This window comes from Haliotis rufescens, unplaced genomic scaffold, assembly GCF_023055435.1.
Source record: "Haliotis rufescens isolate VD_foot unplaced genomic scaffold, xgHalRufe1.0.p SCAF_115, whole genome shotgun sequence".
Taxonomy (NCBI): domain Eukaryota; kingdom Metazoa; phylum Mollusca; class Gastropoda; order Lepetellida; family Haliotidae; genus Haliotis; species Haliotis rufescens.
In genome coordinates, this window is record NW_025963797.1 from 660,516 (window position 1) to 687,718 (window position 27,203).

The 27,203-nt window shown below is 40.3% G+C and overlaps 1 protein-coding gene across 1 annotated transcript; it reads left to right on the forward strand.

The window, feature by feature from the left end:
* The first annotated feature begins 2,704 nt into the window (after positions 1-2,704).
* Positions 2,705-25,799, forward strand: LOC125378174 (multiple epidermal growth factor-like domains protein 10). The gene is made up of 6 exons (XM_048393128.1): positions 2,705-2,757; positions 14,140-14,205; positions 14,837-15,181; positions 15,887-16,237; positions 19,251-19,371; positions 25,258-25,799. Exons 2-6 carry the CDS (start codon positions 14,154-14,156, stop codon positions 25,523-25,525), a joined length of 1,137 nt encoding a protein of 378 aa, XP_048249085.1. The 5' UTR covers positions 2,705-2,757; positions 14,140-14,153; the 3' UTR covers positions 25,526-25,799.
* The last annotated feature ends 1,404 nt before the right edge of the window (positions 25,800-27,203 follow it).

Below are 27,203 nucleotides of genomic sequence, written 5' to 3' on the forward strand. Positions count from 1 at the left end.
TCGTGCAAGGGAAATCCCTGGGATTTCCCTATGAATGTGGAAGTAGTCCGTCAGTGTTTACATCATTTCAAGAATACAGTCACGTGCAAAAACGTATGAACGTCAAATTGTGTCGCTCATACACTATTGACAGTGAGGTTCCGGCCTCTCTACCTATGGAAAAGCTGTATAGTGTTCACTTCAAATTAGAATAGTATATCTGAGCTGTCCACTCACCCACCACAACCCCTCAGTTCTTGGATGCCCATCGTTCTGGGCAGTGGCAATCTATATCTCCAAAACAACGGCATGAGTCCCTTGGTAATGTGTATTTAGTCAAATCACTGAGGTCGATAACCATGAATGTGATATTCTCCCCGAGAGAAGATGTTGCAATATCCTGTGTAATACCTACATATATGTTGTCAAGTGATAACTTTTAACATTCCCGTGATGGCAGCGAGCGTACAATCTACTTTAGCTGTGTTACCACTTGTCAGATCAATTTTGGAAGAAGTTTAGGGAATAGTAAAGCAAAAGAAAAAATGGTAATATTCTTTCACAAGTCCGTATGTGTGGCTGCATGCGTACGTGCTGTCGCATGTGTGAGCGCGAAATGATCCCATGGTTTAACTATTTACTGTCAAGTGTGACATATCTTTTCATTTTACCAGACACTTCTTATGGACATTTTAAAGAAAATAGGCAGAACATAAGGCATCATTTATGAGTACATTTTGCAAATCCAAGTGTATTCATTTAAAGTTTACACACTTTCAACCTGCCCTCATTTTGACGAAGGAGAGAGTATGGGAGCTGTAGATAACTACTCATTAAGTGTCACTTGTTCTGTATTATTCATTTCTCTCTTTTTATAAGGGTGCATAGAGACACCAAGTGTGACAATTGGAGATGCTATCAGGGCTGTCAATTGGAACACTTTAGTTGTGCATGCTCTTTCTTGACTATTCGCTGACTATTGACTGTGTCTTGGTGACGCCACCCTTTCATGAAACAAATGATCGCACAGGCGTCATAAAGGTACACGAAAATCATGCAGCTTCACCTTAAAGGAAACTTTAAAACCAGATCACATGATAGCTCGGTAGTGATGTTATTAACTGATTTTGTGCTTCATTTTCTTTGATATATATTAAGAAAATCCGTGATGTTATTACATTGACAAGCGACATTAGCTTCAGTTTACATTGTCCGAATGTAAATAGTAACAGTCGGAACATTAACTGAGAATATCATTTTCAACTGTGCGTCAGATAAAGTATGTTCTTGACTGCCAACAATCATATTGACACCTGTATTTTCACAATTATTTTTACACGCAATCGGATAATATCCAGTTACCTAACTAAAAACGTCTTTTTTATAATGTTTCATGTTCGAAAAAAACTATTTCTCCATTGTGTTCAGGTAATTTTGTGACTACTATAGTATAGTAGGGGTAAGAAGTGGGGGTTTAATACATCACAGCAATGGCTTAATGTGTCACCCATGCTTGTCACAAGCTGTGTTAAATGCCTGTGTCAAATCCGACAGATGGAATGACATATCTCAAAACCCGCTTGGGTGGAAATTATTGTGAAAAACGGGTGCGAAATTGATGATTTACAGACTACAATGTAATTAAATTCATTATATAAATATTTGTAAGTAACTTCAATCACTGATCCTTCAATTGAGGCATCACTCTCATTCGCATTATTACCTTGGGCAAACACTAGCCAAAACATCCATAAATTCATGAATACATCACGATAGTTCAACGACATATGGCATATTTATTGTTATACAAATGCTGGGTAGATATGTGTGAAAGAGAATAACTACAGATTTATATAGCGCTGGTATCCAGTTCAAAGAACTGCTTAAAAGCGCTTCATTTGAGCGCTGGGGCTAACGTAGACCTGGGGCGAGAGGTATCATTATGTACATACCAATTGTTACCTAGCTGTTGGTAGGGTGTACACAGATGTAAACTACGTACACAACTTTGCTATACCCATCTAAGGTCTGCTGGACATGTTGACTATGTGATGGGCCACATATATATCGCCGATAAGTGGGTGAGTGAGTTGGGTTAACGCCGCTTTTAACAGTATTCCAGTTATATCGCGGCGTGTCAGCTCAATGTGGGAGGAAAGCCCGCAGTGATGACAGGTCTCAGACGTATACCACTTCGGTGAAACCCACGAGCACGGGTATGGGGCTAGCAAACCTAGAAACATAATCTGGTTTCTGGCGTGCCCAAGGGACGCAACTCTGCACAGCGAGTCGAGGCGAGGCGCCTTAGACGACTGGGCCACCCGTGCCCCCATATCGCCGATGAGGGCTATTTGAGCGTTATGACCACGATATGTGGAAACTACATATAACCAGCTGCATAGGCAGTTGTACACACATGTACTCTAATCTTAGAGACACATGTTTATCCATCTGAAGATTACCAATCTACCAAGAGTCCAGCTAGCTTCAAACGCATTTAATGTGAAACTGAATCGAGGCAATGTATTTTCCTTGACTATTTCGCCTTTCAAACGAGAATATCCATAAAAGTTACAGTTAAATTCCAATTTAATTGAATGTATTACCTCTCAGTCGTTATACAGTAAAATGAAGCTATGTATGTCCTGCTTCCTATTAAGAAGGAAACATAAACCTTTTTGAATGGGATGATCATGACATGTGCAGCCCATGTGTCGGTGGTGAAGGCCACGTTGGTCAGCCTCTGACAGTTAACAAGCTCGAAGTGGAGTCCATAAGGTAAACTATTTTCTCCTTGACATTTATTATTTATTTACCATTTATTTATCTGTCGATGTAGGCTTCATAGAAAATACAATCTTTATGAACTGAATTACTGCCGTAAGTTGTAAAGGCGAATCAAGGAGGATACTGTGTTAGAAAATGTCCCCAACAAACTCTGCTGGTCGAAAGCGGCTACCAAAGAGATCAGGTGGACAGGTACGCTGGCTTGGTTGCAGAAGATATCAATCCCTGGATAATCGTAGGATGAGACGTGACTATTATAGGATAAACGTGAGTACTAAAGGATTATACTTGTTTATTAAAAGATGAGACGTGACTATTATAGGATGCGACGTTAGTATTATAGGATGGGACGTGAATATGATAGGATGAGACGTGTGTACCATAGGATGATACATGTGAAACACAGAGTGAGGCGTGTGTACCATAGGGTGATACATGTGAAACACAGGGTGAGACGTGTGTACCATAGGATGATACATGTGAAACACAGGATGAGACGTGTGTACCATAGGATGATACATGTGAAACACAGGGTGAGGTGTGTGTACCATGGAATGATACATGTGAAAGACAGGGTGAGGCGTGTGTACCATAGGATGATACGTGTAAAACACAGGGTGAGACGTGTGCACTGTAGGATGAGACGTATGTGCTAATTGAAACGTGTATACTATAGAAAGAGACCTGCATATTTTAGGATGAGACGTCTCTACTATGGGATGAGACGTGTGTACTACAGAATGAGGCGTGTTTACTAATGTATGAAACGTCTATACTTTAGCAAGAGAGCTGTATATTATAGAATGAAACGTGTGTACTATAGAATAAGACATGTCTATTGTAGGATGAAGCGTGTGTACTACAAAATGAGACGTGTGATCTACAGGATGAGACGTGTGAACTGTAGGATGAGAAGTGTGCACTGTAGGATGAGACGTGTGCAGTGTAGGATGAGACGTGTGAACTACAGGATGAGACGTGTGTACTACAAGATGAGACGTGTGCTCTACAGGATGAGAAGTGTGAACTACAGGATGAGACGTGTGCACTGTAAGAAGATACGTGTGCACTGTAGAATGAGACGTGTGAACTACTGGATGAGACGTGTGAACTACAGGATGAGACGTGTGTATTAAAGGATGAGACGTGTGCACTGTAGGATGATACGTGTGAACTACTGGATGAGACGTGTGAACTACTGGATGAGACGTGTGTATTGTAGGATGAGACGTGTGTACTACAAGATGAGACGTTTGAACTACTGGATGAGACGTGAATTATTGGATGATATGTATGTACTGTAGGGTGATACGTCTGTATATAGGATGAGACGTGTGGACTGTAGGATGAGAATCCTGTACTAGAGGAACATATTTCTCTATTACAATATGTGACTTGATACCATATGTTGAGATGTGTCTATTATGAGATAGGACGGCCGTACTCTATGATTGGATGTGTCTATTATTGGATCAAGTTTGTATACTTCAGAATGAGACGTGTGTACTATAGGAAGATACTTGTGCAGTAGTTATGTAGTACAGTATAGAATGAGAAGTGTGTACTGGAGAATGATACGTGTGTTCTTTAGGATGAAATGTGCCAATTTTAGGATGATACATGTGTACCATAGCATGAGACGTGTTTATTACATATGAGACGTCTCTATAATAGGAGGAGACGTGTGTACTAAAGGATGAGACGTGTGGACTAAAGGATGAAATGTGTATACTGTAGGATGAGACGTGTTTATTATATGAGACGTGTCTTTAATAGGATGAGACGAGTGTAATAGAGGATGATACGTGTGTGCTCTAGGGTAAGACGTGTGTACTATAGGATGAGACATATGTACCACAGGATGAGACGTGTGTACTATAGGATGAGACGTATGTACCTCAGGATGAGACGTGTGTTCTATAGGATGAGACGTGTGTACTGGAGAATTATACGTGTGTTCTTTAGGATGAGATGTGCAAATTTTAGGATGATGCATGCGTACTCTAGTATGAGACGTATATACCATAGCACGAGACGTGTTTATTACATAATGAGACGTGTGGACTGGAGGGTGAGACGTGTGGACTAAGGGATGAAATGTGTATACTGTAGGGTGAGACGTGTGTATTATACGAAGAGACATGGGTATTATAGGATGAGACGTGTGTATTTTAGGAAGAGACGTGTGCAATGGAGGATGAGACGTGTGGGCTACAGGATGAGATGTGTGTATTATAGGATAGTCCGACGTGTGCAATGGTGGATGAGACGTGTGTACTACAGGATGAGATGTGTGTACTAGAGGTTGAGACGTGTGTACTAGAGGTTGAGACGTGTGTGCCAGAGGATGTGACTTGTGTACTACAGGATGAGACGTGTGCAATGAAGGATGAGACGGGTGTACCCTATGTGTATATTTCAGCATGAGACTCGTGTACTACAGGATGAGACGTGTGTACTACAGGATGAGACGTGTGTACTACAGGATGCGACTTGTATATTATAGGATGAGACGTGTGTACTACAGCATGTTCTACAGGATGAAATGCGTGTACTACATGATGAGACGTGTGTAATACATGATGAGACGTTTGTACTACAGGATGAGACGTGTCTATTATAAAATGAGACGTGTCTATTATAGGATGTGACGTATGAACTAAAGGATGAGACGTGTGTACTACAGGATGATACGTGTGTACTACAGGATGATACGTGTATATTATAGGATGAGACGTGTCTATTATAAAATGAGACGTGTCTATTATAGGATGTGACGTATGAACTAAAGGATGAGACGTGTGTACTACAGGATGATACGTGTATATTATAGGATGAGACGTGTGCACTATAGGATGAGACGTGTGTACTACAGGGTGAGACGTGTGCACTATAGGATGAGACGTGTGTACTATAGGATGAGACGTGTATATTATAGGATGAGATGTGTGTGCTACAGGATGAGATGTGTGTACTATAACTTGAGACGTTTATACTTTTGGATGAGACTTGTGTACTGTAGGATGGGACGTTTGTAATATAGGAATGGGGGTTTGTATACGTGGATGTGAGGATGTGATGCGTATAGTACAGGAAGACATGTCAGTACTTTAGGTTGAGACAGTTGTTTCAATAGGGTGAGTGTGGAATATTATATGATAAGGCGTGTCGACTAAAGGATGGGCTGACTGGACTGTGGGATAAAACGTGTGTTCAAAAGTGTGAAAGGAAAGCACTACATGATACGTCGACTGTACTATAGGTTTAGATTGTTTCAATGCATTGAGACATGTCTACTATAGGATTAGATAGGGTGAGGTGTGTGTTCTATAAGCTGTCCCGATTGTTACATAAGGGTGAGGCGTGAGATCAGAAGTGTGTACAAGAGGACAATACCTGTGTACTAAAGGAAGAGACGTACGTATTTACAGATGAGACGTGTCCACTATGGGATGAGGGGGCGCCATGCGATTTAAAGAGTGTGTCTATAGGGGAGGCGTGTATACTATAGGATGATGAGTGTGTTCTTTTGACAGATACTTTTACATCCAGTCCAACAAATGACTGATGTATGATGCATGTCTTCGGTGCAGTGATTTATACGTTCTTGGTAAATGCTTACACCATGTCATTGTTTCTCACAGGTTTCAGGTTGTATGTAGGATGTCATCTGTTCATGTTAACAAGTAGATACAGACGTGTTGTTAGAAATATAAAATAGCATTCATGTAACTTACATACGGACAGGATTAATGACCTTATGGGGTTGTATCACGTGACCAGGACACAGGTAAAGCAGGAACTGCACGCGACTTTTGAGAGGAAATCGATTTAAAATAGTGTTGTGCAGCTCTAGACCACAAAATGTTTAATCAATGGCATTCAAAGCCCTAAACGTTTTATGGTTCACATGTGGAGGACCTTTTTTCCAGGTTTGACGCATCAGTGTCCAACGTTATGTACGGAATACCCCTATGTTGACATGTTCCATTTTATATACATAAAACAATACTTATAACGTACATTGTGCATGTACATTAACATTGTTTGACGCATGTGTGCCACTTGTGGGGCAGATACGCTCATCGTTTTGCAAACACCTTGAATCGTCACTGATTCGTAGTAATCCAAGTACATGCTTGTGATAGAGTCGGTATCGTTCACTTGACTTTATCAGTTATTGCTTACGCTAATGGAAAGGTTTTATCTTATCACCGTAACTATAGGGCCGGGGGGCGGTTGAGAAGCCTAGTGGTTAAAGCGTTCGCTCGTCACGCCGAAGACCCTGGTTCGATTCCCGACATGGATATAATGTGTGAAGCCCATTTCTGGTGTCCCCTGCCGTGATATTGCTGGAATATTGCTAAAAGCGGCGTAAAACCATACTCACTCACTCACTCTGATCAATACTGGATTTCTCTGAGAACGCATTTCCTGAATACACCATATGCTTAATTTACTTTACTTTTCGGACTACATTGTGTGTGAGGAAGGCTATATGTGATCAGAGATGTCTTTACCCCCCGAGGACGTATGTATTAAAAGATGAGACCTGTCTACTATGGGATGAGGGGGCGCCATGCGAATTAAAGAGTGTTTATATAGGGGAGGCGTGTATACTATACTATAGGATGACGAGACACTTTTACATCCAGTCTAACAAATGACTGATGTGTGATGCATGTGGTTTATACGTTCTTGGTAAATGTTTGCACCATGTCATTGTTTCTCACAGGTTTCAGTTTGTGTGTAGAATGTATTCTGTTCGTGTTCACAAATAGATACAGACGTGTTGTTAGAAATATAAAATAGCATTCATGTAACTTACATACGCACAGGGTTAATGACCTTATGGGGTTATCAAGTGACCAGGACACAGGTAAAGCAGGAACTGCACCAACTTTACGATAGTCAACGTCCCCCTTATGTCGAGCAATATTCCAACAGTTCTAGCCTTCAGTGTCACAACTTTTGAGGTGCAATCAAGCATGGTCTGTCGACAAAGATTTCAAATAGTGTTGTGCAGATCTCGCCCTCAAAATGTTTAATTAATAGCATTCAAAGCCTTAAACGTTTTATAGGTAGACATGTGGAGGCCCTTTTTTCCAGATTTGACGCATCTGTGCCCAACGTTATGTACGGAATACCCCTATGTTGACATATTCCATTTTATATACATAAAATAATACTGATAATTTACACTGTGCATGTACATTAACATTGTTTGACGCATGTGTGCCACTTGTGGGGAAGATACGCTGATCGTTTTGCGTAGACGTTGATTTACTCGTTTACTGAGCCAGACACATTTCTCAGAGATTATCAGAGTTGTGATATCCTGCGATAAACGTTCACGCATACTGCTCTGTTTCTGAGTGAGTAGTTTGACTTTAACGCGGTTCACGCAAATATTTCCTTTTGTTACCACAAGTCAAATCAATGTAGGAGGAAATGTTTGCGAAACTGCGAAACTATGACACGACAAAGGAGCATAGTCAAGGCTGGAATTTAAACCCACTCAGTGAGTCTTTGCACGCCACGGTAGTCTGGGGGGCTTTATCAGAGTGGGTCAAGAAGGTTGATGTGTGTCACTCAGAGTATTCAAGTGAAGTCGCTTTTCCCGGGGAGAATGATTACATTGTCAGCCGTGCCCCAAAATGTATCACGACAGTCTGAATATATTTGAATCTAGATGAGGTACCCAGTGAATGAAACCCTGTAGTAACGAGCCACGCAATCCGTCACAGAGGCTCAACACCACGTCGGTTGTTACAAGGGTTGTCCGTTCAAAATTTTCAAATATGGCTGATTCAGGCAACCCTTTCAATGAAAACAATTCTCATGAAGTACTGAACACCGATACGACCCCAGAATCGTTAACTGAGGTTAATTCATTGAACCATATGACACTCCACTAATAAATAAGTAATTATTTAAAGTTTCATAAATACGAAAAGAGCATTAAAACCACATTTAGGTAACACTGTCAAATATAGTCAACACTCGACATAAAGAACATGCATAACGATGACATATTTCCTGTTTCAAGCGTTCCTTGTATTTCAGGCACAGAGTAATGGTTGCATTGACTAAACGGCGTCAACCTATTGTCTATATTGCGCCTTGAATAAGGTTGTGAACAAGTTATACACACAGGGAAAAAAAATGTCGTTTCAATTACGGCTTATGGCTGACTGTCATTTCCTTTCAATTACGCTTATAGCAATTTGCAGGCGCACTAGTTATTTGTGTCATACTGGTACATAATACAAATGTGGAGTCATCCAGGCAGCACAAGCATTTCAAGTGTAATTGAAAAGAAAGCCATACGCCGTACTTAAAATGTTAAACTGCTACCTATTGAAAAGCAGCAGGTATTGTGAACTGATACCTGTTGTAAATCGTGAAGCGGGTTCTAAATCCTCGGGATAACACACCAGCAGAATATGCTTTTGACAAATGGCAACAACATTCATTTAATTTCAATGGCGAAAACCAGCTATTCAGTTTCACTGTGTTCACGTTCGATATTTACCATTCACTGTTTGCATGTGTTGTGAAAACGCTGAACCTCGTGGAAATGTAAGGACTGGAATTGATAAATAAAAGCCAGCCAACAGGACCTGTAAAAACACATCATTCAACTGATCAGACATTAAAATATGAAGATATATGCGTGCTGGCACTTGTGTGAGCGTGAAATGCTTTTCAATGCAATTTCCCATGTTGACTGTTTCCAGTTTCGCCCGACACTAATCTGCCACTAGTCTCAAAGCTACACAAAAGAGAGAGGGATGAGATCTTTATTGTGTCAGAAGGAAGCATTTCATCATATTCATTACATCAGTGCAGCATTACTGTAACGCGTCTACACGTGTCTTGTAGAAATGTAGAACGTTTATTCGAAAGGAACCCGAATATACATTTGATTACATCACGCATCACATCATTTAAACTTTTTTTATGTTCGCACCATCTGTGTGGTCTGCTCAAACTGAGTGTGTTTGTTTTCTTTAAATTCAACAGAAACTACATTGAACACAGCAATTTGAATTTCCCTGTATCCTCACTGTTTGTTTAGCTTGTACAATACCGGAAGTATGTTTCATTAGTGATATGTGTATTTGGGGAACAGAATCCTTCATCCGTTGTTGTTGTGCGATGTGTCAGTGTATTATTTGTTCAAGTCAAATTAAATACGTCCTTATTATAAACGAAACCATGCTTTCGAATGAATGGCAGTCACAAAAGAAGCCTGGACTAATATTTGCATGCAATTCACACTCCGTGTTAGGGTAAATTGAAGGCATGGGTGTTGGGTATAAAAGGTGGAATTATTTCCGGAAACTGTAATGTTGCTTGAACTGTGAGTAATTGTTGATATGCCACGTCTAGACCTTGAAACTCGAAATGACGCTATCACACGAACAGACGCTGGAGATTCTCAGTCGTCAGTAATCCATCGTTTTAACATCTACAATAGCAGAATTCAACGCCTTAGGGACAGATACTAAAGAGATACAAGAGATAGATCAATATCTGGAAGTCTACTTTGAATACAATCGTATCTATCACCAGCTGGCGGAGAGTTATATACTTACGTAAATACAAAACTTTAACGTAGTGATGCATCACTGACAGTCTGTGATGGTACCAGGTGTTCGCGAAAGGGACAGGCATGTACACATGTCGGGAATCGAACCCGGGTCTTCGGCGTGAGACGCATGTACACCAGGATGAGGCTTATTTGCTCAAGGCAGAGAGTTGGCACCACAGGCTGGCATAGCTGTTCTTTAGGATGAGACGTTTGTACTAGTGGGTGAAACCGTTGTACCACATGATGAGACGTGTGTACCTGAGGGTGAGGTTCTGCAGTCTAGTGTGACCGTCATTGGATGATACATATTTACTCGCATTTAGTTAAAACCTAATCCCTGCCACCCAGTTCCTTCGGTTCCGGTGACTTATTTCATCAAAAATGTGATTGTTGGCATTATTTCTTTGCATGACGTGTAATAGTGCCCTGTCATATATAGGACAATAGCATGACCTTGACTCCGTATGAATCACCCAGTTTCTTCTTCCCGTCAACTCCATCCATTAAACGACGCGGGCGGTCCTCTGTCAATGAAAATGCATAGGAAGTTGAAAGTAGTGACTGTTTCATGAACCGGAAATCTTCATTCTATAAAAATGTGTGTTGGTAATACATATACTGAACAAGAAAAGTTCCTGTGACATTGAATAAGATTTAATGCAAAGAAAGTTATGTTTTTTACCAAATCTGAAACAATTTCGGTTTCAAACAGATAAAAGACTCCTGTAAGTGTTTAAATGGTTTAATTTGCCATACTGACTTCAGAAAATGCGTGATTTCATAAAAAACAAAAACATGAACGTGCCAAAATGTCAATTTACAAATCAATAGCGTGTGTGTCCACCTCTGGTTGCGATGCAAGCAACGCATCTTCGTCTCATGGAATGGACCAGGAGTCGCACAAAGTCCTGTGGGATATCTGTCCATATCTGCTGGAGCATGTTTCGAAGTTCGTGGAGTGTCTGTGGAACACGTGGTTGACGTCGAAGGCGCCGATCCATCTCATCCCACATGTGCTTGATTGGTGAGAGATCAGGGGAGCGAGCCAGCCAGGGGATGACATTCACGTTGTTTTGTTGGAGAGAATCCTGATCAAGTCGAGCAGTTGGCATGTTGAAAGGTAATGCCTGGGCCATGACGACGCAAAAACGGTAGTACAACAGGGCCGAAGATCTCGTCGCGGTAGCGCTGTTCATTGAGATTTTCCTCTACCACTATCAAACGGGTCCTCTGTCTTGCTGTAATCCCACCCTATAACAAAATGCTGCCGCCCCCGAACTGATCTTCTTCTATGACACAATGATTGACGTAACGTTCACCTCGACGTCGGTGCACTCGAATCCGTCCATCACTGTGGCTGAGGTGAAAACGAGACTCGTCAGTGAATAGAACTTGTCCCCACTGCATGGCCGTCCAGCGTAGACGCTGTCTGCACCACTGTAGACGTGCTTGGCGGTGGTTTCCTGTCAAGATGGGACGTCTGTCGGGTCTTCTGGCGACAATCCCCGCACATCTGAGGCGACGACGTACGGATGGTGAAGATGTTCGTCCAAGGCCAGGGATGCTTCTTGCAGTCTCTGTTGTTGGCTGGAATCGATTTCGTAGGTGTGCTGTTCGAATCCAGTAGTCTTGTCGATTATTGGTTATGCGTGGCCTGCCACTCCCAGGATGGTCTCTGACTGCATTCGTCTGTTGCCAACGTTGCCATAAACACCAAATGGTGTTTCGGTGGACGTTAAATTGTCTTGCAACATCACGTTGACTCGATACTGCTTCAAGCATACCAATGGCTCGCAGACGCTCATTTTCGGACAGGCGTGGAATTTCGTAATGTTGAATAATTGAGTAGTGTTCTTGTTTTTCTGAGTGGTTGTTGTCAGCACGATGCTAAACAGTGCATATGGAATCCCGTTAAGGCACATGTTTTAATACCCATTCTTAGGTAGTGAAATGCATGGGGCTTGCATAAAAGTAAGTGTTTGCATAGAATGCATGCTTTTTTGTAGCAGTTGCGTGTTTGTGACTTGATTTCATACATGTACTACAATATTGAAAACCAAACTTTACTTGTTTGAAACATATACTAAAATAGTGGTGTCAAGGTAACTTGTGTTGTTGAGTTTCTATGCATGGCGGCTTGGTATAGGGGCGATGCTCATAATATATTAACATGGGTCAACATGGGGTTTTTTCAAGGCTGTTGTTTTTTAAAGAAACGTTCAATGGACTCACTGTTTCAGCTGATCATTGTTATAATTAAGAAAAGGGTTTTGTCAATTTTATTTGGAAAGGAGGCTTCGTGCACAGAGTGTAATGTTCGGTGCTATATGCATCCAGAGAACATGTTCCACATTATTGAGATGATGCAGATTGGCATGGTAACAACACATGCATGCAACCTGTTTCACTCAATCTATCAAATTTACACGTGGTTGTACATAACATCTGATTTTATATCCTGGGGGCAAGAGGTCAGTATTAACGGTTAACTATCGGGGGAAAGGTATCAGTGTCACATACGTATTTGTAACTTCCTCAATTGAAAAAAGGCATGATCATATTAATTGAGTCTCAAAATGTAAATTTTTAGTCAGCTTGTTTCTATTTGGAAATATCAGTGAATAGGTCATCTACGATTATTTTTGTAAGGAAAAATGTCTCCCGATAAAAGTATCCATACACGGGATTGGATTTTGAAAAGGGTAGTCAATGTTTATATTGTTTGGTGAAGAGCTGTTTGACAGTCAATACATTTCGAGCGACATATTTCTTCTAAACATCTGAGAACACCACGATCTCTGGGCTTTCCTCCCACATTAGTTTCTTCTAAACATCCAAGACCACCACGATCTTTGGGCTTTCCTCCCACAGTAGTTTCTTCCAAACATCAAAGACCACCACCATCTTTGGGTTTTCCTCCCACAGTAGTTTATTCTAAATATCTAAGACCACCACCATCTTTGGGCTTTCCTCCCACAGTAGTTTATTCTAAATATCTAAGACCACCACCATCTTTGGGTTTTCCTCCCACAGTAGTTTATTCTAAATATCTAAGACCACCACCATCTTTGGGCTTTCCTCCCACAGAAGTTTATTCTAAATGTCTAAGACCACCACCATCTTTGGGTTTTTCTCCAACACGGGTTCCTTGTAAACATCTAAGGCCATCATCATCTTTGGGGTTTCTCTCAGAGTTGTTCCTTGTCAACATCTGAGACCACCTACTTGAATATATAACTTAGTTCCCTCGATGTAAAGAACTAATGTGTTTTTCTTAAAAGTGCCTTCTTATATAGCATTGTCTAAATTTCACTGATAAGATATTTACATAAAATAATGCATTAAAATATTAAATTACCAGCCCCCTCTGACACATGTATGATATAGGCCATTCTTGATCCACATACAGTACTCGTCACGATGTGGCTGAAATGTTGCCGATGTGACGTCAATTGTAAACTCCTTCATTTGGTCCACATACAGTTCTTCAGCATAAGGTATCAACGGAAAGCTTCAGTGTATAAATACGACATAATGGAAGTACATGTCGATGATAATAAAAGAGCATTTATGATGTTCTGGACACCACAAAATACTCATGCTGAGGGTTTATTTGTCTTGTGCATTCTCAGTTTCAGAGAGGAGGTAAATATCAACATGTCCATTGCATCTGCAGCACCTTGTTTTCAGAACGTTTATACTTTGTTTAGTGTTCTCTTACTTTGTGTTTTAATGGGTGATGCATGTTTTATCAAATGTTTCTTCTTTCACGTCAGTTTCAGGCAAAAGAATGGCCGCCGCGCTAATGATATGGATAGCGTACTTAATGTTTGCTATTAGAGGTAAAATAATATATTGTTGAGATTGTCTTTGTAGTGTCTTCATATGGTAGTTCGTGCGGTGCGGTGCGGTGCGGTGCGGTGCGGTGCGGTGCGGTGCGGTGCGGTGCGGTGCGGTGCGGTGCGGTGCGGTGCGGTGCGGTGCGGTGCGTGCGTGCGTGCGTCCGTGCATGCGGTGCGTGCGTGCGATGCATGCGTACGGTGCGTGCGTGCGTGTTTGAGGGAATTAATTTAGATGTACGGGATGCACAGAGCCCACGCGAAAATAAGTAGTTGTCTGGAGCTAAGTTAGAATTGTATTGTGAATAAACGTTTATTTTCAAAATGCGGTAAATGATGAAACATGACGGCAAATAATTTTCGTTGTCAGGGTAGTCGGTTAAAAAGAGTACATCAAACAGTATTCTTTTTGGCATAAGCGTTCAACATATAATGGCTGGTCAGGTGTCGTGTGTGACACATTTTCCAATTCAATTCGTACGTATCACCATACAACAAGATATAACTGGAATACTGTTAAAAGCGGTGTTAAACCCAACTCACTCACTCACTCACTCACTTATCACCATAATCAACACACTTCAGTCTTATTCACAAAACAACTATTAATATATACCTGCATCTTTACTTTCAGCTGGCCCATGCAATGAAACAAATCACTGTTCAGACTGTGACAACACGACGGGATATTGCCTCACTGGGTGTCACACTGGGTATTATGATCAGATATGCAGCTCAGAGTGCAGTGATAACTGTATGAATCACAAATGCGTACTTGACAGCAACGGCTTTGGTAACTGCACTGAGGGATGTATGTCAGGATATCAAGGCTTGGGTTGCAACATACCATGTGATAGTCCAGGAGGCAGCTGTACAGCATGTCCAGATGGGTGTATTGGAGAATATTGTCAGCTGGGCTCCTCCTGTGTGTCTGGATGTGTAGACTCCTCGTACGGGACTGACTGTGTAGAGAGACATGGTAGGTGTTGTCTTATGACCGGTTGAAATATCATTTAGGCTACAACATGAGATGCATGAGTCAATCAGATCTTGCAGTTCATAATCACAGTACAATAGCTTAATATGCTGGTACGAGTTAAACCTGACGAGAAAAGGTGTCCCACTAAGGTAGTCTTTTTGCAGGATAAACAAAATTGTTTCCATAATCATAAGAAATATGTTCCTGTAGAGACTCCACTGTCTCACTTGTGGCACCCACCACAAACACTTAAAAGTGCTAAACAACAATGTCATTCAGTAAAGAAAACCATGTTTTGTATGACGCGCATTGCTAGCTTTATGATCTATGTATATTGCATATCGCCTATATTTACAATGGGGTCCTTTACAGCGAAAGGGTGTCTGGTAGTGTGTATTAACATTGCCTTTAGGTGTACGTGATGCACACAACCTAACTATAAGTATGCAACTCAAAGAAATAAAGCGTCTGGATTTCATTTGTTTTCAAAATGTGTAAATGATAAACATGGTGGCGGGATACATTTGTTAGCTTGGCCGCACAGAGAGTTCATCAAACTACTTTACGCAAGAGAAGAATCGAAACCTTTAGACAGCTGTTCAGGTCCACAATTATACACCTTCAATTTGTATTAAACATCGTATTCAGGATACATTGAACCTTATTCACACGCATATTAATACATATCTGCATTTCTACTTTCAGTTGACCCATGCATTGATAACCAACACTGTTCAGACTGTGCCAACACAACGGGACATTGCCTCACTGAGTGTGACACGGGGTATTTTGATCCGAAATGCAGATCAATTTGCAGTGACAACTGTAAGAATGAGAAGTGCACTCTTTTAAATAACAAAACTGGCTCTGGTAACTGCACTGACGGCTGTGTGCCAGGATATCAAGGTTTGGATTGCAACATATCATGTGATAATCCAGGAGATGGATGCACAACATGTCCAGGTGGTTGTGAGGAAGGGTATTGTCAGCTGGGCTCCTTCTGTGTGTCTGGATGTGTCGACTCCTACTACGGGACTGGTTGTCATGAGAAACCTGGTAGGTATTATCTTATGTTTGGATATAGTGAATATTATTAACGCCTGCACAGAACTTGCTCTAAGTAACACAGCTTTGAATGATGGTGCACAGACAGCTTGGTGTCTCACTGAAGACACCACTCATTCCATAAGAAATCTCTGCTATGACCTTAGTCACCATCATTGACCCTTACTCCTGCTTCAATATGTTTCCGGTACACCAATCTGTCTCTCATTCTTTTACAAAAAGTAGGGGACACTCGCAAATATCTGACATTAGTTTCTAGTAATAGTTGTATGATAATCATGGTCGAACATTGGAACACATTACAACCGGTAGTGAGGAATGCCAGTGGATGCTATGACCACCACCTTTCTTGAAGGACGATGGGAAATTTAGACGTTGACGTTTCTTGGATGATTTGTCAAACATGAATGCACTCGACGAGGCATACTGTGTATCAGTCCCCCATGGCGATTTAAGTGAGTCTGTCTCATTCTCTTGCAGCGCCTGGCCAAGTTAAGCCAACGTGGACTGTGGCCTATAACGTTGACGTATACGCTTCCCTGTCCTGTCCATGACACGTCCATTAGGGGCAAGGTCTGGGCTCATTGCTGGCAACAACATTATATATATGTTGTACTGCTCAATCTGAGCATTGACGATTCGTGCATGGAAAGTATGGCAAAAGTCTAAACGTCGACCCACATGCCTCGCAAACGGAACAACAAAGGGTGTCAGTATGTTGTCCCATAAATGGAATGGGGTTCACTTAGCCATAATGGTGACACGAACATGGCAGTGCAAGTAAATCGGTAGTCATCTCAAAACATGACGTGACTAGCTATGATTACTCCAGTTAAGATGTTGTGTACACCATTGACGTATGTTGTCAGTATGACGATGTGTAAGGGTCGACACAACACGTGGCCATGGAGAATGGAGCTGACCTGTTTGTGGACGATTTCTTATTGCCTGACCCGTAACTGGAACTCAAGTTGCATGATGAAAGTTTGCAGCAATTTCATTCGCCATTTGAGCTCGATTTTGTAGAGCCTGTTATCAGAACAATCGATGAAGTACTCTAGTCGTTGAAATTGGACGCCCTGAACGAGGTCGATTGCCAACATATTTGGGTTTCTTGGTACTTAATCCATTGTCTGCTCATCTCAGACTGTGAAACGTTGATCGTATTGACCACTGCCAGTTTCCATCATGCCAACTGTTGCAGAATCAGAACTAATGGTCAACAGAGATTACTCGACCTTCTTTAAAGTGGCCAAAATCATGAATCACTACCTACACACATGTGTGTCACTGTTGCGTGCAGCACATTAAAACTACTGTATGCGCTGTTGTCATAAACCTTCTTTGAACACACAACGCCACCTAGAAAGTGGTCAAATATAAAGCAAATGTTATATTTGAGATGACACTTTCTGAGTCAAGATTCTCGAAATGTTTGGGGTTGAGTCCCGTCCGGGATTCGAACACACACTGCCAGAATGAGGCATCGATTCGACAGCACACAAAGTTAGCGATCTAACCCACTAAGCCACTGAGGCTTCCACGAAAAAATGAAAGTCCGACAACTGTTAGTCTAGATCACAAACTTTGTGCACCCCTCTGACAAGGGTAAATTGGCACGGCTCTCATGGGTGAAAGATTTGAACACGCAATGGCAGTGTGGGTTCAAATCCCAGATGGGACTCATCCCCAAAAAGGTACGAGAACCCCTTCACTCAGTGAGTAAGTGAGTTGAAATTTTAAGCCACATCGGCAATATTTCAGCCATATCGTGACTATCAAGGGTTAAATGTAATAAATACAATTAAACTTAAATAAAAAACTGCCAACGAAGACAGTAAAATTACTGGATTTTTCACAGAAAATAAAGATTTTAAAACTAGTATGGAATCATAAAAAAAGAATAGCACTTATACACAACAATAGCATGATCAAAACGGGCTTTAGATCGCCAGCAGCTGAAGGGAGGTCACCATACTGGGGACCATGGGGACTTACAGCACCTTTTCTACCTGCATCGACCCCAGCAGGATTTACATCGTCCCTTCAAGTGTTGTAGATTATTGGCAGAGTTAGTCTAACATCTTAAAATGACACATATTCTACGATTAAAAACATGGTAGATCTAAATTAACCTTGAAATAAGTGGAACTTACGTACCCTCTCAGGAGGGCTGCTTATTAAATCTACCAATCATAAAACATTTATATTTTACAAGACACAATCAACATTTTGCAAACAACTCTATTTTCTTAAAAAAAACAAAAACAATGATTACACGAGAATTGATACTGTTAAAAGGATCCTAAATAGATGACGATTTGAAATATTTATTCCCTGTGATGGCAAAATCAATACAGTCAAGCAGGATATGCTTGACCGTGATACTCTTATCACAAGGAGTACAAAATGGAGGATCCACACTTTTCAAGAGATATTCATGGCCAATACGACTTCGTCATATTATGACTGACATCACAAGTAGGTGTTACCAATAGTTGGTTTAATTTCATGTAATTTATTTATACCAACTGGATTTCCGAAAGTGCCTTTTTTTTTTACATTTGACCACTTTCTAAATGGCATGGGAGCCATGCCAATTTACACTGGTCAGATGAGTATACAAAGTATGTGATCTAGATTGCCAGTTGTCAGGTCCCTCAGACCTCCTGCTTCCCCATTGCATAAGCCTACCAATCCCCTTCTCACTACCCCATGTCTTAGATCTACTATACATCCTATATTGCACACTTACTGCTCGACATATCATGAAACTACCACTATCCCTAATTCTTCCACACACCACTCATTTCTCACATCTACCCACCCCTACCCATATGTTTAATACCTGGACCGATCCCTCCAGAACCTCGAACTTCTCCCAACCGCACCTTTACAGTACCCCAACTCCTTCCACTCAACCTACCTCTGTCTGAAACCTAACCCTGCAAACACCGCTATTCTACCCAGACAGTATTTGCAAATCAACCTTTTTCGTCCTCAGGTGATAACGGGGGACTGTTTACTGGAGTAGCTATAGGACTAGCTACATCATCTTTCCTATTCATTGTTACGATCTCCCTTGTTGTGTTCTGCCGATATTGTCAACGCTCGAGGAGAAACAGGTTAGTGATGGAGCATGTGAACAAGCCACCGTCTGCAGTATCCCCATGTTCAGTTTCACAATAAAAGTACTCACGGAAATGAAAAAGAAATGTTTTTTCGATCTCAGATGTTAACTAAATGCAGTTTATATACAAAATATATAAATATTTAAACAACTTAATTAGTACTAATTAGTACTAATTGGCACAACTACAGCGTATCAAAGGTTTTTTATGTCTTTTTACACGTAAAAGTGTGTAAAAATATGAACAAAACTATTGTGAAACTGAGCATAACCAGGTGTTAGTAGATCAAGGTGAAATTCCATGACCTATGACACTTTGACGACAGGTGAAAACAGGTGCTTGAAAGCCACGTGCATGTGATTTGTCAGTGGTTAAAGATTTGTGAGTGGCATTGTGGGATAGTGAATCATCGTCAAAATATCAGAACGTAAAAGTAACGTATTCCCTTCTCAAACAATAACTTACATGTCATTATTATTATTATGTACATAAACATAGCTGTTATTTTTTATTGTTGTTTTGATATTTGTTTTCAAGGCTAATTAGCACAATGCCTATAGCCTGTTTCTGCCATGTCAGTTTGGACTTAGTTTTATTTTTGAATGTTGAAAGTGCCTACAAATTACCTCCTGTAAAGTACATTTTTTATTGAGCACTGAGATAAAACTAGCACATCCAGACTAGTACTTTTCCAGTTGTTTTGTTATTTCGTATTTACATCTACGTAATGCTTTGTGTCGATTATTAAATCCATCAAAACAGTTTATTTTTTCATTTCCATGAGTCCTTTAGTCCCCGTGCCAGGCTTGTCGTAAGTGCAGGCTTCTAAATTTGGGACCAATAGGGTGGCCAGCCACTGTGGTGTTGATGGCTGTGTCTCATCCTAACTTGATGACATGGAATGTTGAACATGACATCATCAACTGGTTTACCTGGCCCAGATTCAATTATTGACAGGCCGCCATGATAAAGCTTGACTAATGCTGATTGATGTACGAAACAGCTCAACAACTTAAGCATTGATGAAGTCTTGTGTTATCCGCCATCAGTTATATATATTTAATAAAGGTGACAAAATCATTGACATACCAATAAAATAAAATGTCTTCTAAACACAGAGTCGATTGCACGATTCGAACTATTTTATCACCATGGGTTTATATATCCCTATCAAATTGTGATGATACAGGGTGTTCGGGAATCCTGTCCTCTCGGTGTCCCTTGTTATAAGTACATGCACGAGCAAGGCAATTGTTCACCTGAAACAAAATACGTGAAAATACGTACATAGTTTCATCGGACATAATCGTGTAATCAAATATGGAAATGTCTTTCATAAGCTTTGCACGAACCGACTTGAAAGTTTTACTGATGCTTTGAATATTGGAAACTTGATCAAACAGCTTGTGAGCAAAGATTGTATGACGATCTTTGAAAATCAAGATCATGCCCGATTGTGACTCACAAGCTATGAAATATAGACACCAAAGGCTGGAGCTGCAGGAATATTGCTCTGCATAAATTGAAAGTTGACTGATAGGAAGTTGAAGTCATCCTTCTTGTCATAAAGTTTTGCAGTGATATGTTTGTCTCTCAGAATCTGAATGCATAGATCTAAATATGAAATGTGTATTAGTGTCATCTAAATATTGAATAAGTTATTTGGTGTCAAACCTACACTCACCATCATTTGGTTTGGATCACAGCTTGCAGCGTAACTCTCCATTCATCAATTCTTCACAGAGACACCTATCCGTAAGTCAAGGAAATGATGACCTTGCTTGTGCACCATATTATGATTGGGCAGTGCAGGGCACTTGAGTGCTAACTATGTCATCCTGAACATGATATTTGTTAATATTGCTAGTCTTACATGCAAGTCATTATGAAACCAATGACAATTACAGTGAATATCAATAGTTAAACGTATCGAAAATAACAATCTTAATATTCTCAGTTTCCAAGTTTGTAACACATAATTCACATATTTTCGGACTCATGCATTTATACATTTATTGTTAAGGCTCAGGTAGTTTCTTTTCAGTGAGAAATTGGGTATAGAAATAATTGCTCCAAAATAGAGAAGGCCATAATTACAGTGTTGTGAATTCGAGAAGATTATTCTCAAAAAGTAATCAACTTGCAGGTTTTAGCAGTACGTCTCTCCTGTTCATTGCACGCATGTGTCACCAGAGGCCATTGATGCTCGAGAATATGCTGTCGTCGATGAAGCAAAAATGTATGATCCGCTCACTGGTGGGAGGCAGCCAGTACGTGCCAGTTGTTCTGGCTATGATCAACTGAGGTCGGCACAGCATGCAAACATGTCACGTGACCTGGGCATGCAGACACAGCAGAACCAGAAACGACATCAATGACGCGCGAGCAAGAACGTGCTACATCATGTGTTTAGGTTCATGACGTTATATAGATTATATATAAATATATATATCACATAAATTGAAACACAGCTGTAGCAGGAACCACGTCAGTGACACGTGATATCCACAACAATATACAAGTAAAGGATACAGCTACATATGTTGTAAATGTATATGTTTCACACAAGGTTGATGCCAATTCAACACATTGTTACTAGGGGACGTTGATACTCGATGATATGATTTTACAATACCAAATGAAGGTTTGAATAGAATCTAATGTTTGGATTTGATCTTCCTTACTTAAATACGAATTTCGTTGACAAACCCATACCTGGTAACCAAAGCGCTACACACTAAAGGAGGATGGAGTAACATCTAACCCATCAATGTCAATATCAGCTGTTTCATCACATCCCCAACATATGCTATTGGTGAAATATTTGGAGAAACAGTCCGCCATGTCAGTGCAGCAGTGTCATGCTATCTCAAAACGTATGTTACAACATGTCCAATCCGTGCCCGGGCATAATCCTGCTGCAAATTGACGTTACAACGTTGCATTTACACAAAGGGTCGAATATGGTATCGAACAATGTCGTCACTGTAGATTATGACCTTCAAGTAACACTAATGAGCCACACAATATCCATTTCACTTCTGAACCCACACTGACGAAGTTGATTAACGCAAGCGCCTCTATTTTGTTCTCATGGACGCCTGCAGACCATTGCACGACCTTCAGAGTTGTCCATATGAAGAATTGCCTCATCCCAGTACACAGTCCCAGTACTGTCTGCACCAAGCAAGGCGTGTCTAGGAAGCAAAGAGGGTGAAATCAGAGCAGGACGTTGTGCTCCCTCAACCAGTGTTGTATGGTTCTGCAACGAATTGATCACAACACAGGAAGTTTCCGAGCTGTTAATGTGACAGTTTGTTGTCGATTCTGTAGATGCACAAACCGAATATTGAGGTCTTGTTGACGTGACATCACACTTGGAGCATCACCTCGTTGCAAGGAATGAGTGTTGCCATCCTGTTGGTAACGTCTCGTGTTTCGATGAAAGTTCAAATGTCTGGCAACTCAGTTTTTCACTGTTCCAGTTGCAAAAGTTCACAATTTATAATTAGATACTTCACATTATTCACATTAATTTATATGTTTATATTCTGTATATATTTTACATATAGTTCATGTACCTCGTTCTTAACAGCTACTTATATGGAAACATCACTTAAATTATCCACCATAGCAAAATGGAAGCTGACGTCGCTCACTTCGCAAGCTAATTAGAACCAGCCATATTTTTCAAGTAATTCACTTTTTATATTTACAACATTGAAATGCCGCTTTAATTGGGGTCTTCCCGTTTTGACACCGCCTATTGTTCTGGTTATAAGTGCAGTCAGCCATGGTAAATGAGGCGACAATGGGGAGATTAACAATAGTTAATCTGTTACTCATATATGAAGTGTACATAACATTTTATTTATATACTTATATAAATTCAATATACGATTTGATTTCATACAATGTTTCATACAATGTTTTTAATTCAATGAAAATCTAATTTGGACTAGTAAACGAGTTTACAGTTACTGTGTTATTACAAGCACTGGGGGCAGCATATTCAGTGAGTGAACTAAACTCTGGATGAACGGTACCTCAGTTAACTCAATTTGATCATTGCAATAATTAAGATGGTTGTTTCGGAAAGTTGACAAGAGATCAAAGATATTGCATCTAAATACTGAGCACACCAAGTAGGTTCATTGCAAAATGGCAAGTGCACTTGAGAATATATATCGAGTTTACTCCTACCAGTCGTGGTGGCCACAGCCTTAGTAAAACACGAGGTTAGCGTTAGTAAAACACGAGGTTCCACCATACTATGGAAATGCTTTACTGCTACATGTCCAGCTATCATCAACACTTCTGACCATAGCCCAGACCCATGCACATAGCAATCTTCCAAAACCAGGAAGGAGGAAATATCGACAACGAAAATACCACTCCAGCTTGACAAAGACGACCTCCTGGCCAACATCAAGTCTCCAGTGAAGTGTGCAGTCTCGTTATCCCACCTCGTCGGACGTTAATGAACATAGTGTAAAGGGTATTAAATGCAGGATAAAACAGTGTGTATTCAAATAAATATTGCAACAAAATTAGAGTGTTGATCTATCGGGGCAACTACATGATCAGACACTACCGAAGCAATGTACATTCTGAGAAAGGTTTATCTAGATGCGCCCCTATTGATAAGACAGACTATACCCATAACTGCAGTGTGCTGTAGCTCTTAATACCTTATACCAACATACAGAAAACAAACCTTCAATTGCCAAGCTGAGGAATAGCTCACCCAGCAAAGCTAAACATCAACCATGTGCTATTGGCTATTAAAAGTGTCTGCTTAAAATGCTACCATCTGCTTTCAATACTCTGGGTAAGTAAAAGCGTTTTGATTGTTGTCAGTACAAGTGATCAGTGTGATCAGTACAATCACCAACATTGCGTCTGACTTAAACCAGCGACTTGACGCTCTCAGGGAGGATTAACCCTGGAGTTTGATGATGCAAACTCGAAGATGTGACGTTCAGAGATCAGATGAACAACTTGGTACTTTCTAGAACTGAAAGAGGTAGATGTGTGCGTTGGGAACTGGGGAAAAGATTGACATTTTGGGGGAGATAAGATGAATATGGAAAACAAAAAGGGGTTGTCATAATATGCATAATGTATAAACTACCCGGGGAGGAAACGGTAGGGATTCTTAAACATTAAAGTCAACTACGACATTTGGCTTACCTCCCAAATTAGGTTCTTGTTAACGTCATAGACCACAACCATCTCCATGGATTTTTACACACACACCGATTCAGAAATCGCTGTTGATCCCTACTCCTCCTTCAATATGTTTATGCTGCAGCAACCACTACTACGTCATCACTCACGATGACCACTTCTCAAATGCCCCCGACCCGTACTTCTACGTTAATATGTTTCTGTTCCATTTACCACAACCCATATCTCTCCCGCTGTCACCAATGTCATGCCTACATAGACCCAACACTACCTCAAAAGGCTTCTCTTTCACCGACTACCTGTACTACACCACTACCTCTATATCTCACGCTAACCACTTCACCAATCCAGGCTATTATTCTGTTTTTCAACTACCTGTACAAGTCCTCCTCTTTCGAAGTTGATGTGAATACATGTTTCATTTTATAATCGATAATTGCCACTTGCTAAAACGGATCAAACTAGGGTACTTTACATTTTCATTGTCCCTAAATATATGTTATTAAATTTCAACACTATTAGTTCTTGCAAAATTTGTTTGATATACAACGACATTTTTCAAAAAAAGATATGTGGGGCCATAAAAGCAAAATTAGCGGACCAAGAGGTGCAAAATGAAGAGATTCAATATATATATATTCAAAATAACCTGTGATCTTGAAATGCATATCTTTTCTTCTAATTTTACAGTACCAACCATGCCACTGCTCGTCACCAGAACAATGCTGTCGAGTACAGGACTGAAGATGGGTATTGTGAAATACGAGAGGAAGACATCGCCGTTCGTTGTCAACAGCCGATAATGAACCAAGGAGAGGAAAACAATCAAATCATGCCTGTTTTAGCAGATTGTTTTCCTGCTGAAGGTGAAGTCGCAAATGTAAATCCTTGTTCAGGACCCAATGCCTGTGTTCCGTCAGGAGTAGCGGTCTGCTACTTATCACCAGTTGATGATTAACATAGATGTAACGGTCATATAATCATCAATGTGGCATTCATTTCGAACCTATATTAATTCAGCCGCGGCAGATATTGCATGTATATTATTGTCTTCCTCATATTCATCTGTTAGCATATTCATGCATTATTCATATTCATCTGACAACATATTTTCGTATTGATCGTATTCATCTGACAATATGTATGTATGTTTTATCCAATAGATTACAGGTTCGTGTTGTGATAGCTAACTAATCATATTGTTTTGTATCTACATCTTATTGATTGTATATTTATCTCTGATTATTAAGATATATTTAACAATATATATCACAGTTACGTCAGAACTAAATCACACATAAACTAGCCTTGTTACTTTACGATCAAATATTACTCTGTTACATACGCTTGTATGCTTTTTTAAGTTTACATATGAAATTTGTCTCCAGCTGATTGTAATAAAAAAATGTGACTAATTTGCTTATTGCCGCTGAATAAGGTTACACGTTTCATCATCTTTGGCTAAAAAAAGGGATCAATGCTGCATGAATGATGGAGGACTGGAAATTCGTTATCGTCTTTTTATATATGTATCAGTTTTAGTTCTCTATCTCGTCTGATGTGTCCACTATGGCGGCCTGTTATGAAGTCATCTATCTTCTAAATACGACTCTCAGACTAAAGCACACACAAAACAAACAATCCTCACAAATGCCAAAATCAAAAGAGAAGGAAGCGGGTGAGGCAAAACAGTTACGATGCTCGAAAACTGACAATGCTTGTGTAAATAAAGATAACGAGGCTCAAACACAGACTTTGTCCATGATTTATACTTCCATGCTAGTCTGCGCGCGTTGGTTTATGAGACCTATTCTACCTAATGCAGTGTACTCCACACGGTGTAGGCGTCCTATAGTAGCCTCGAGAGATGAACGAGAAAACAAAACTTCATTATAGGCAAACTAAATGATTATGAAAATGAACCAATAGGTTGAAGAAATGGTTCCAGACCATCGGACCCTTCAAAAAAGTGTTCAGTTCATGAACACTATTAATGGCAACATTGTAAAGATGCAAACTTTAATTCATACAATAGTTACCAGTTTGTATAATGGTATAAACACTATGTGTACACCTTTTACATCATAGCCATAATATCCTGTTTTGGCTTTCATCACACAATCACATAGTTTAGGTTACTTACGTCCTTCTCACTGACAACTTATCTTATTAGTTTTCATTCAACTGGAAAAATAACCCATCAACTAGGTGCAGATATATTGGGGTGGGACTAATTACTGATGTTATGCAGGTCGTATTCTTACAATTATATGCACTGATAACTGATGCTTGATAATTACTTTGATTACCCTCGACAACCAGCACTGACGGGATCTGGCATCTAGTAAACCAAGATAGTAAGAACCAGTGAAGTAGGATTATAGGACAGACAGAGGCATACCGCTTTTGTTCGTGACATCTTCATGAATATTTTCCACTTTTAATGTTGTCACAGTCAGCCTTATTGACGACCTGCCTCATTAATTCTGACGTCACTGACTCTAATGATGTCACACTCGTTTCCCATTATATAGATGTTGTCACTAATGTCCGGTTCTGAGGTCACTTGATTATTGCCACACGTATCGAACCATATGCCAGTTAGTATTTATTATTCACAATCATATTTATGACGG